General features: G+C 54.7%; 1 protein-coding gene across 1 annotated transcript in view; it reads left to right on the top strand.

Moving 5' to 3' along the window:
• The window catches only part of ZAN (zonadhesin), a 31,590-nt gene extending 19,405 nt beyond the window's left edge, over window positions 1–12,185 (top strand). Inside the window, exons 28-46 of the mRNA XM_082429411.1 lie at window positions 942–1,150; window positions 1,416–1,560; window positions 1,870–2,114; window positions 2,202–2,366; window positions 2,508–2,632; window positions 2,975–3,270; window positions 6,050–6,261; window positions 6,777–6,918; window positions 7,257–7,504; window positions 8,002–8,131; window positions 8,324–8,498; window positions 8,809–8,982; window positions 9,235–9,374; window positions 9,801–10,000; window positions 10,106–10,244; window positions 10,778–10,918; window positions 11,771–11,870; window positions 11,974–12,011; window positions 12,103–12,185. Coding sequence (XP_082285537.1) covers window positions 942–1,150; window positions 1,416–1,560; window positions 1,870–2,114; window positions 2,202–2,366; window positions 2,508–2,632; window positions 2,975–3,270; window positions 6,050–6,261; window positions 6,777–6,918; window positions 7,257–7,504; window positions 8,002–8,131; window positions 8,324–8,498; window positions 8,809–8,982; window positions 9,235–9,374; window positions 9,801–10,000; window positions 10,106–10,244; window positions 10,778–10,918; window positions 11,771–11,870; window positions 11,974–12,011; window positions 12,103–12,143 — 3,065 coding nt within the window. The 3' untranslated portion in view covers window positions 12,144–12,185. The remainder of the gene's footprint in view (window positions 1–941; window positions 1,151–1,415; window positions 1,561–1,869; window positions 2,115–2,201; window positions 2,367–2,507; window positions 2,633–2,974; window positions 3,271–6,049; window positions 6,262–6,776; window positions 6,919–7,256; window positions 7,505–8,001; window positions 8,132–8,323; window positions 8,499–8,808; window positions 8,983–9,234; window positions 9,375–9,800; window positions 10,001–10,105; window positions 10,245–10,777; window positions 10,919–11,770; window positions 11,871–11,973; window positions 12,012–12,102) is intronic.
• Window positions 12,186–12,502: the final 317 nt, after the last annotated feature.

Below are 12,502 nucleotides of genomic sequence, written 5' to 3'. Positions count from 1 at the left end.
CGATTCTCACTTCACCAAAAAATTATGATCTCCCAGGAATTCCCTGGTGGTCCAGTGGTTAGGAGTCCGTGCTTCCACGGCAGGGGGCACCGGTTCGATCCCTGGTTCAGATCCCACGTGCTATGGAGCGTGGCCCAAAAAAAAAGTTCTGATCTCATTTGGTTACTGCCTCCTCCCCTTCTTCCCTGGGCCAGCTCTGTGACCTTTCTTCTTTCCCAGAAACGCTTTTTTTTTTAATTGTAGTAAAACATACAGAACATAAAAATTACCATTGTGACAATTTTTAAGTGTCCAGTGGCATTAAGTGCATTCACCTTGTTGTGCAACCATCACCACCATCGCCCCCAGAACTTTTTCATCTTTCCAAGCTGAAACTCTGTCCGCATCAAACACTGTAAGTCCCCTTCCCCTCCCCCAGCCCCTGGCAACCACCATCTACTCTCTGTCTTTGTGAATTCAACGACTCTAGGGACCTCATCTAAGTGGAATCACGCGGTATTCCTCTTTCTGTGACTCGCTTATTTCACTTAGCATTATATCCCCAGGGTTCACCATGTTGCAGCAAGTGCCAGAATTTCCTTCTTTTTAAGGCTGAATCATATTCCGTTGTATGATTGGACCCCATTTTGTTTATCCATTCGTCTGATGGACATTCCCAGGAACTCTTTTTTTTTTTTTTAAGATTTTTTTGATATGGACCATTTTTAAAGTCTTTATTGAATTTGTTACAGTATTGTTTCTGTTTTATGTTTCTGGTTTTTTGGACTCGAGGCATGTGGGATCTTAACTCCCCAACCAGGGATGAAACCCGTACCTCCTGCAGTGGAAGGCGAAGTCTTAACCACTGGACCGCCAGGGAAGTCCCTCCCAGGAACTCTTGATGCCCCAAGGCCAGAGAGCTGGAAATCACTCTTCCTTCCTAAACACCAATTTATTCTTAGCTCTGAACTGCCCATTGGGCAGCAGCTACAGCACCTGTGCCAACCCCTGCCCGACCACCTGCCTCAGCCTGAGCACTCCATCATACTGCCCGTCCTCGCTGCCCTGTGCCGAGGGCTGCGAGTGCCAGAAAGGCCACATCCTGAGTGGGACCTCCTGTGTGCCCCTCAGCCAGTGTGGCTGCACCAGCCAGAGGGGCTCCTACCACCCGGTGAGAGGCCAGACCACAGGGGGTGCCCTGCCCTTCCCAGCTCCCCGAGTTTGGGGGCCAGAGGGCTCAGAGCCTGCAAAGGGGTAGGGTGGACCAGTGCTGGGGGCTGAGGAGCAAATCCAGAAGCCAAGAGCCTGAGAAAGGCTAGCGATGGAGGCGGGCAGCCAAGGGAAGCGAGCCTCATGGGGGCCCTGGGGTGCGGGGGGCTCCGACCATCTCTGGCTTCCAAGTTTCTATCGGCTCCACTGATGCCTGCGCCCCACAGGTCGGGGAGAGCTGGTACACGGACAGCACCTGCTCCAGGCTCTGCACCTGCTCGGCTCACAACAACGTCTCCTGCCTCCAAACCGCCTGCAAGCCTGGCCAGATGTGCTGGTCCCAGGATGGGCTGATACGGTGCCGGGCAGCAGGTAAGCCTCCACTGAGCATGGAGGAGGACCTTCAGCCACCAAGACAAACTCTCCCCAACTCCCCCTCTGTTAAGAAGGGCTCCTCGGGGTTCACTCATGGTTCCCGTGGCAGCCGTGGACTTAGACGGGATATTATAAGTCTCTCCCTGGCCAAATGACACCTGCTCCACCTCCTCACGTCTTGACTCTTTTCTCTGTCTCCTTCCCTTCGGAGGCTCCCTCTCCTCCACATCCTTTCCTTGAAGCAGGGGAGAAGGCCTGTTCTTGCTAGAGGCTGGACCACTCCTCAGCCACCTGTCTGTCCTCCAGGGATGGGAGAGTGCCGCATCCGCGACACGTCCCACTACGTAAGCTTCGATGGCAGTTACCATGCGGTCAGGGGCACCTGCACTTACGTCTTGGTGAAAATATGCCACTCCACCATGGACCAGCCTTTCTTCAAGATCAGTGGCAAGAATGGGAAGCGGAAAGACCAACCCCACACTTTCTACCTCCGCCAGGTCCACGTGGACATCTTTAATACCCTGGTCACCCTGAAGAAGGACCAAGTGCTGGTGAGCGAGGCAGGCGGGGAGGACGTGGGCTCTGGGGACGGGGCTCTGGTCCTTCTTCCTGCTCACGGGTCCTGCCCTCCTCTGTAGATCAATGGCACACAGGTCACCCTCCCGGCGACCACCCAGATCCGGGGAGTCAAAGTCATTTCCAGGGACGGCTACACCGTGCTCACCATCAACATTGGGGTGCAAGTCAAGTTTGACGGCAGTGGTTTCCTAGAGGTCGAAATCCCCAAAGCCTATTATGAAAAGGTGAGGAAAACACCTGGGTCTCTTCGTAGAGGAGTCAGCCTGCAGGGAGGGGGGCGCCTTTCTCTTTAAGGGGATGCCAACAAAAAATGCCCTCTGCCATCCCTGGCGCTGAAGATCCCTTGATCCCCTCTGCCCACCCAGACCTGCGGCATGTGCGGGAACTTCAACGGCGAGGAAGAAGACGAACTATTGATGCCTAATGACGAACAAGCCCTGGATGACGTCATGTATGTGGATAGTTGGCAAGACAAAGAGATCGACCCAAAGTAATTGCCCCCAAAGACTCTCTGCCTTTGCACAGGAACGCGAGTTGGGATTCTAGACTGTATGGCCCACCTGGGATGGGAAGACCAGAGTGGTCCTTTGTGCATGTAACTTGACAGGCGATGGCGTCTGGGTCCCAGGAGCCTATATGGGGAAACGAGAAAGTCTTCCTGTCTTGGCTTCGAAACATGGGAGGAGACCGAGGCCACGTGGAAGGCTGGCCAGAGCCCAGGCCAGCTTCCCAGTGAAGACAGGAGGGGTCTTCAGGGTGGTTTGGGAGCGCCAGGTCATTATCATAGATGAGGCAGTGGCTGTCCCTAGGATGACCCCCTTTGCCTTCCCAGTTGCCAAGAAGATGACAAGAAGACTGAAGCAGAACCTCAGGAGAAGCCAAATACAAACTGCCGGGCAGCTGACCTGGCAAGAGCCCAGGAGCAATGCCAGGCGGCTTTTCAGGCTCCAGCCTGGGCGAAGTGTGCCACCCACGTGATTCTCAGTCCGTTCTTGCTCAGATGTACCCACAGCCTCTGTGAGTTTGGAGACCTCAACCATGCCCTCTGCCAGTCTCTGCAAGCCTTCGGGGCCGCCTGCCAGGCCCAGGGGATCACGCCTCCGATCTGGAGAAACAGCAGCTTCTGCCGTGAGTGTGTCCTCAGGCCACCCCCAAACTGCTCCCAAACCCTCTTTCCGTCTGTGTATCTCTGAAAGCTCCCCCATTCTCCATTTCAGTTGTTCCCGGCCTATTTCTGACCTCATTTTCTCTGATGTGGACCATTTACAGCAAGTTCTTAGCTAGTGCCCCATACCACCAGGACCACACGGGCTGCTTGTCAGCAGCTCCTTTCCAAAAGAAATGTGATCATGTTAGGCCCCTGCACGGCTGTTGCCTGCAAGTCCAAGCTCCTCTCTGAGATGTCTGAGAGATCCTGCAAGCTGTGCCCCTCCCCCACCCCCCTTTCCTGTGCGCCAGCATCACCTGTATCAAACCATCCCATTCCCCACACAGGCCTCGCTTTCCCACACCCCTCCCTGCCTTTATACATACCACGCCCTGCACCCGAAAGGTTCTTTCTTCTCCCCTCCTGGCAGACTCTGAGGTATCCTCCTCCAGCTCTTTCCTTTAAAAAAATTTTTTTTAATTATTATTCACATACCATATTCTTCTACCCTTTAAAAGTATACAATTTACTGATTTTCAGGATCTTCACAAAGTTGTACAATCAGCACCACTATCTAATTCCAGAACCTTTTATTTTTATTTATTTATTTATTTATTTAGGCTGCGCTGGGTCTTAGTTGCGGCGTGCGTGTGGGTTCTAGTTCCGTGACCAGGGATCGAACCCGGGCCCCCTGCATTGGGAGCGCGGAGTCTTACCCACTGGACCACCAGGGAAGTCCCCAAGAACATTTTATATTTTAAAACAGTGATTACGGTGTTTTTCCTATGTGATGCATTCCTATGGTTCAAAAACTTTGAAAGTATTAAAAGATTCCCAGTGAAAAGTCTCCCTCTCGCCCTGACCCCAGGGGCCCAGGTCCCAGCCTGCTCTTTTCAGCATCTGAGTATTTTTCCAAAAGTCTTTTATTTCTGCACATAACAGACAAATGCAAATTTATTTTCTGTATTTTCTTACAAACAGCAGATGGGACACAGTAGTTTGCACTTTATTTTTTTCACTTGAGAAACTAGCTTGGCGGTCCTTCCCTGTCAGACATGTAGAGAGTGTCCTCATTCTCTTCTGCAGCTGCGTCATAATTCATTCATCATAATTTATTTAGTCTTCTAGCGATGGACTTTCTAGTTGTTTCCAGTCTTTTGCTATTGCAAACAGTGCTGCAAGGATAACCTTATGCAGATACAATTCTCTACGTGTGTGTCTCTTATCTGTAGGATAAATTTGTAGACCTGGAATTGTTGGATCAAGGATTGTGTGGATTTGTGCTTTTGAGAGATGTTGCCAAATGGCCTTCCATAGGGGTTGAGGAATTTACGTTCCCACCAGCAACATACGAGAGTGCCCATTTCCCCACAGACTGGCCAACACACAGCATTATGGTGCTTTTGGATTTTTGCCAATCTGATATGTGAAAGATAAAAAGAGTCTTAATTTGTATTTTTCCTATTATGAGTGAAGTTGTGCATTCTTTTATATGTTCAGGAGCCATGTGGATTTCCCTTTCTGTGATTTCTTCATACCCATTCACCATTTTTTCCACTGGTTTGTTGGTCTTTGTTGAAATATTTTATAGATGTCCTTTGTCTACTACAGAGAGTAGCCCTTCATCAGTGCCATGAGTTACAAAAATTTTTTCCAGGTCTCTTTTTTTCATCTTTCACTCTTTTTTTACCATGCAGAAAAAAAAAAATGTATTTGTGAGGTCAAATATAATAGTCTTTGTTTTATGGCTTCTGCAGTTTGAGCCTTAGTTACAAATGGCTTCCCCACTCTGAAGTTAAAAAAAAGAATTTGCCTACGTTTTGCTCTAGTATTTGTATGGTTTCTTTTTTTTATATATTTAAATGTTTGATCCATGGGGATTTATCCTGGTGTGTAGGATGAGAACTGAATCAACTTTGTGTTTATTTTTTCCCAGTATTATTAAATGGCCAGCCTCTCTTTTTCCACTGACTCAGATGCCATGATTTATACTAAATTCCCACGTGTATTTGGATCCCTCTCTGGGCCTTTTTCTCCGCTTCCACTGCTCCATTTATCTTCATTTACTAGCAGCACAATGTTGTGGTCATTGAGAGTTTAGATGGTGTTTAGATTTCTGGTAAGGACATACACTACCTACTGTTGTTTTTTTTCCCAGTTTTGTTTTGTTTTGTTTTAGAATTTTCCCAGCTTTTCTGCTTTGTTTATATCCTCATTTCCACGTTAATATCATCTCGTCCTATTAAAAAACAAAACAAAATCCTGTTGGTGTATTTTTTGGGGATCATATTAAATGTATAATTAACTTAGGGAGGGACTTCCCTGGCAGTCCAGTGGTTAGGATTCTGCGCTTCCATGGGGGGCACGAGTTCGATCCCTGGTCGGGGAACTAAGATCCCACGTGGCACCTGGCGTGGCCAAAAAACTAAATAATAATAATAATTAAATTAACTTAGGGAGGACTGACATCTTCCCATCTGTGAACATTTCCATTTGTTCGCAACTACTTCTACTTAAAGGGCTTTATTTAGCTCCTCCAGCACAGTGGATACCTCCCTGCCCTGTGCTCCTGTCACACCTCGTACACACACACGCCAGTCACATGCTTACTGACCAGATGCACCAGGGTCGCGCTGCTGCGGCTGCTGGCTGACCTCGGATTCCCACGCCGAGTGGGGAGAACCATTCTTGCTCTTCTCTGTCCTCGGAGCCAGCACACAGCCCACGCTCAGTCAGTGTTCCCCACCACCCCACCTCCAGCTCTGGACTGCTCCGCCTACAGCGTCTACACCACCTGCGTTCCCTCCTGCCCTCCTTCCTGCTGGGACCCGGAAGGCCAGTGCAAAGGCTCCAGAGTTCCCTCCACCTGCGAGGAGGGCTGTGTCTGTGAGCCCGGCTACGTGCTCAGTGGACCGCAGTGTGTGCCCAGGAGCCAGTGCAGCTGCAGGGACGCCCAGGGCAACTCCCTCCCTGTGAGTGGGGGCAGGAAGTAGGGGTGGGGGCAACACACCTTCGGGATGCCATGTTCTCCTTTCCTGTGCGTCTCTCGGCCTGGGCCACCCGTGCCTCTACTGCTGGCCCTGGGTGTGAAGGCTGGTGATGGGGCAGGGTGGCCTCCTGCCAGGTCTGGGCTAGAGGGCGCGTGGTTTGGGTTTGGGGACTGAGAAATGCAAACCACAGGGATGCAGCCGGTAGGGTGGCTTTGATTTGAATCCTGATGGTACCACTCACGAGTCAGGGGACCTCTGTGACCTCAGTTTCCTCATCTGTAAGATGGGTTCAGCAGTACCTCCTGAGCAGCCTGTGTGAGACACTGAGCACAATGCCTCTAGGGGGCGGTACAGGTCCATAAGGGTGCAGATGGCACCGGGACTGCCTCTGGCCCGTGCCAAGTGAGCCATCAGACTGTAGGCTTAGGCTGAAGTCGTCGAAGAAAGAGAGCTGGCCCTTCCCTTCTCACTACCTATTCCTCCTGCGGCGTCTGCAGGCGGGTAAGTCCTGGTTCTCCAGAGGCTGCTCCAAGAGGTGTGCCTGCAGAGCTGGCGCCGTTCAGTGCTGGCCCTTCACCTGCCCCTCGGGCTCCCGGTGCCAGCCCAACGAGGACGGTAAAGACTACTGCGCACCCGAGAGTAAGGGGGCCCTCGGGGAGGTGGAGCCAGAGGGGCCCGGGCTGGGGGCTCTGGAGAGGGAGGGACCCGGCGCGGGCAGGGGTGGGCCTAGGCTCTCAGGCTCCTACCAGCTCCCTGGTCGCCTGCATGATCCTCTCTGGGATCTGCTATCTTAAGGGCAAAAAGAGGGAACCAGACAAGGAGATCCTCTCAAGCGGGGAGAGGGAGAAAGTGGAAGATCAAGTCCACGGGGAGCCCAGGGCTAAGAGGGAAGGTGACAGGAGGCCCCAGGAGGGTGAGGGGCTCTGGGGCGGTTACATCGCTCAGGGTGCCTTCTTAGCATTGGCCCTTCTTTTCAGAGTCGGAGCAATGCACAATTTATGGGGACCCCCGTTACCACACATTTGATGGCCTCAGCTACCGCTTCCAGGGCCGCATGACCTACTTTCTGATCAAGACCTTGGACGTGCTCCCTGATGGGGTGGAGCCCTTGGTCGTGGAGGGCCGCAACAAGGTGTATCCGTCCTTCAACCCCATCTTCCTGCACGAAATCATCGTGATGGTCTACGGCTACACAGTCCAGCTCCAGACGGAACTGCGACTTGTAGTAAGAGCCAGGCCAGGCTGGGAGGGTCTGGGGAGGCAGGTCGGGCCATGGGAGGCCACCTGGAGCAGGTGAAGCCAGGACTCTGTGTTCCCTGGGAAGTTCCCAGCAGAGGCTGCCTGGTTTTGGAAATCAGAATCAGTGCCACACTCACCTCCTTGGGGGGAGGCAGAGGAGGGCAGTGGGATTACATACAAGGTGGGAGAGAGGCAGGGGGAGAGAGAGAGAAGGGAAGCTCATGCAGTGTGAGGGTGGAGCTGTGCTGAAGAAGTACCAGGGCACCCACCTGCCAGTTTCTTTGCAAGGAAGGGGCTGAGGCTGCAACAGGAGCAGACCTCAGGGAGGCCTTTGCCACTCCGGGTAGCAAAGCTTCCTGCGGTATCTTGTTCCCCGGAATGACGACACTGAGAGGTACCAAGACGTGCAGAGAGACAGAGGCCAAAGCAGCAGAGGGTCACCTTGATTCAGGCCTCCGTGCCGCTCCTGTCTGCCTTCTCCAGGTCAACGGTCAGAAGATGGCCATCCCCTACGAGCCCAACGACCAGCTGCGGGTCACCATGCGAGGCCATCGCCTGTATCTGATCACAGACTTTGAGCTGGTCATCAGCTTCAATGGAAAGAACAATGCAGGTACCTGAGCGTGGGGACCGGAGGGCCGAAGGGACATTCCAAGGATGGGGGTAGGGAAAACCACGTCTTGGGCCGAGCGTGGTGAAAGGACCCCTGCCTGGGAGTGGGGCCCCCGAGCTCCAGGGGAGGACGCAGGAGGGGTGGGAAGTGACGAGGTGGGGAGTTTCGATTCTGGCCCCCTTCCTCCTGCAGTGATCTCCCTGCCCATCACGTACCGGAGGCTTGTGCGCAGCCTGTGCGGCAACTACGACCAGAACAAGAGGAATGATTTTATGCTGCCCAACGGTGCCCTCACCCAGAACCTCCTTGTCTTTGGCAACAGTTGGGAGGTGAAGAAGACCATGGGAGGCCTCCCCTGCTTCTCAAGGTGAGAGGGCTGGGGCTCTGAGCAGGGAGGCCCAGGCCCGGGGGTGGAGGGCCGATGAGCGACACCGTAGTATCTGTTTACACCCCGCTCACCCCCATATCCTCAGCAGAGGAGGAACCCCGAGGTCAAGGGCTCAGACTGACCTGATTCTCCTAATCCCATCGTTTCTTTCCCCTCCCACTGACTGTGGGGCACCTGCCCTGTGCATCCCGGTCTGTGCCCGAGCCCTCCCCTCCCATCCCCTCCCCAGTTCTTCCTAAGTTCACAGCCGTGGTGGGCCTCACCTGGCCCTTCACCATCTCTGCCCCAGGGAGGTACAAGAGGAGGAAGTGAAAGAAGAAGAGGTGTCAGGCTTTCACGTGTCAGAATGCAGCCCGGAGCAGCTGGAGCTCATCGACCACACACAGGCGTGTAGGGTGCTGGTGGACCCCCACGGCCCCTTTGCTGCCTGTCACCAGCCTGTGGCCCCGGAACCCTTCCTGGAGTGAGTCGGGGACCCAGGACACGTGGGAATGGCCTTTCTCCAGGTCCTGGGGCCTGTTCTCTGATCGGCTCTCTGTTGGGCACAGTTCTGTCTGTGGCCTTGGTACCTTGTCTCACACACACACACACACACACACACACACACACACACACACACACTGCCTGGTGGGGCTTCCAGGGCCTCTTCTGTGGGGCTGGGTCTCCTTGCCTCCCCCTCCCTGACAGCACCCAACTGTCCCTGCCATCCCCCCAGGCACTGTGTGTCTGATCTGTGTGCCGCCCGGGACCCCATAGAGCAGGAGGAGCTGCGTTGCCAGGTCCTCAGCGGGTACGCCATCATCTGCCAGGAGGCGGGCGTCGCCCCGGTCGGCTGGCGGGACCACACCCGCTGCGGTGAGGCCCTGACCTTCCCCAGCAGCGGGCTCCTGACCTCCTCCCCCACCCCTGGCCATTTCCACCCTCTGCTCCGCTCTGACCCCCACCGGTACCCGCACCTTGGCTTCCTGCCTTGGTTCCCCCAGCCCTGAACTTTCCCCTCGTCAACGTCCTCCCGAGCTAACTCCTTCTCTGCCCTCACCCGAAGCCTCAGCCCCATCACCCCGTCACCCCGTCCTGCTGCTTCTCGCCAGTGCCCATCTTTGCTCCACCTCATGTGCTGGTGTCACAGACAAAAAGACACGTAAAGCTGGTCCACTCTTCTGGCTCCCCTGCCTCTACCAAGCTCTGTGCTCTGTTGGGTGACCTCGTTCCCCATACGTGGGGGGCCAGCCCCAGCGCAGCCACCTTCTGACTATGACTCTGTCCCCTCTGTCCCCTCAGCCTTGCCGTGTTCAGCCAATACCGTCTATCAGAGCTGTATGACACCCTGCCCAGCCTCCTGTGCCACCCTGGCAGCTCCCAGGGACTGCAAGGGCCCCTGTGTGGAGGGCTGTGCCAGCCTCCCAGGCTACATCTACAGTGGTGCCCAGAGCCTCCCCCTGGCCCACTGCGGCTGCACCAACAACGGCATCTACTACCAGGTCTGGGCTGGAAGTGGGAGGCCTCGGGAGAGCAGAGGTGCACAAGGAGAGCCAGACTCTGGAGGTGAACCAGAACCCCACCTCCCACCCCTTCTCCCTCTCCAGCAGGGTGACAGCTTCGTGACCGAGGATTGCTCCCAGCGCTGCACCTGTGCCAACTTGGGGGTCCTGCTGTGTGAGCCCCTCAGCTGCAGCCCCGGGGAGATCTGCACCCTGGGGAACCTCACTCGTGGCTGCTTCCGAGGTGAACCTGGACCGGCCCTTGGCTTCAAGCTGCCCTCATACCCTTGGGAGCGGGCTGGGGGTGGGGCTGAGGGTGGAGGGGCCCCTGGGCCGAGGAGCATCCCTCCTGGTCCTGTGCCTGGGACTCCATCTCATCAGTGTCAGGAAGTTCGTGGCATGTGATCCCACTCTCTCTTTTTCGGGAGGGGCAAAGGCACAGGCCCTGCCTTCTCTGAGCCTCTGCTGTCTGCCGGGCACCGTGCTGGGCCCTTTGCCCAGCCTTAGCTTCCCAGGATCTCCTTTAGTCCTTACTCACCACTTGGGGGTAAGCACAGCGTCCCCACTTTATAGGTAAAGAAAATGGGGTTCAGAGAGGGTAAGCAGTTTCCCCAGAGCTCGGGGGCTGTAGAGCCAGGACTGGAAACCCGGCCAGCGGACCCTGGCGAGTCTCTGTCAGCTGCTGCTTTATTCTCTGGCGTCCCAGCCCCCAGGCCCCTCTCCCTGGATGTGGGTGTCCTCTCAGAACCCCCTTCCCAACCCCTTCCATCCTTGCAGACAGCCCGTGCCTACAGAACCCCTGTCAGAATGATGGTCGGTGCCAGGAGCAGGGAACCCACTTCACCTGTGAGTGTGAGCTTGGTTACGGGGGCCACCTCTGCACGGAGCCTCGGGATGTGCCACCCACCAAAACGCCAGGCAAGGACTTCATCCCGGGCACTGTATCCTCACGGCCCCTTCCCCACAAACAACGGCCGCAGAATTATCCCATATATATAATATTAACCTATAACATCTATTATAGATGTATAATAGATAGTATAATATCAATGTCGTATATTACTATATGAAAGATAATAATATTATATGATCCCTACAGATTAGCCGGATGAGTGTCCTCCAAGGATCTCAGAGTCCCTTTACCCATCTCCTACCCACACACTCTGGAATCTTCTCTCTGACCCTGAGCTCCCCACTTCTGTGATCTGTATGCCTCACCCTGCTGTTAGTCCCCTCTCTTGTGTCCCTCTGAGCCTCCAGTACCTTTTCTTGGTATTCTCCATCCCAAACTGTAATTCCTGTGAGCCTCTGGGCCAGCAGTTCTCCAACGTTATCCTCGTGCCTACGATCGGGGTGGAGCAGGGGTGTCTTGTTTACCTTGTTCATTCCGGGACTCATCCCCAGAGATTTGGATTCAGTAGGTCTGGAGGGGGCTCCAGAGATCTGCATTTTTCACAAGCTCCCAGGTGACTGATGGAAGTGATGCCTGGGCTACTCTTTGAGAAGCAGTGACCGACATAATACCCTGGACTCTAGGGGACCAACTGGATAAACATCCCCTTAGAAGGTTCATGGGAGTTGTGTGTCCAGAAGCAGGAGGGCAGCGCCAAAGCCTTGAAAGCCCTGGGAGCAGCAGCCTCCTAGAGGGAGAACCGGCCACCAGGGATGTAGGGGATGCAGTCCCTCCAGGGTGGCAGCCGAGGACTGAAAGGGAGTGTCTCTGCCACCCCTTCCTATCCCACATCCCTATTTCTCTTCCCCACGCCCCAGAAGCCTCCAACTTTGTGGTCACCCTGTTGGGATGGCTGGTGCCTGTGCTGGTCATAGTGTCAGCAGTGACCAGAGAATGCATTTCCAGGAAGAGGAGGAGGTGAGTTTCAGGAAAGGGGAAGAGGAGGGGCAGCTGGGAGGGGAGCAAACATGGGGAGCGGGCACCGACCTTCAAGCTGGTGTCTGCTCCCCATGCCCTCTAGGGAGAAAATGCAGAGCCAGACCAGAGGCAAGCTGCCAGGTACCGGTGAGCAGCAGCCCCACCGTCCACAGCTTTGGCTCTGGGAAGTCGAGTCTGCTTCTAACACAAGGTTTTCTCGCTTTCTCCTCAGATTTGGCTCCAGAGCATGCCTTCAAAGTCGCTCAGTTCTGAGTTGTCCACAGAAGAAGGAGACATAAAATTATTTATTTTTGAGATGTGAATTTGTACATGATTCTGGTGGAGAAAGGCTCTGTGAGGGGGGTCTTGAGGGGAGGAGTAGGAGGGAGACGGGGTGTGAGGGTCTAGGGCTGGGGGCTCCACAGAGTGTCCAGAGGGGAGGGGAACAGAGGTCTGAGGAGGCGAGGGGCTGTCTGTCCCTTCGACAAAGCCACGTGAGGGTGGGCCACCCGCCCTCCGGCTTCGGGGATACAGGAGAAAAGACTTCACCCCAGGAATCCTCGTTCTTGGCGGACTTGGCCTCAGAGCTCCCCACCGGCAGGTAGTGAAAGGTGATCCTGAGGTTTTACATT

Source organism: Balaenoptera physalus (genome assembly GCF_965194825.1).
Source record: "Balaenoptera physalus genome assembly, chromosome: 16".
NCBI classification, from domain to species: domain Eukaryota; kingdom Metazoa; phylum Chordata; class Mammalia; order Artiodactyla; family Balaenopteridae; genus Balaenoptera; species Balaenoptera physalus.
The sequence above is the reverse complement of the archived record's forward strand: the minus strand, read 5'-3'. Positions and strand labels throughout refer to the sequence as shown.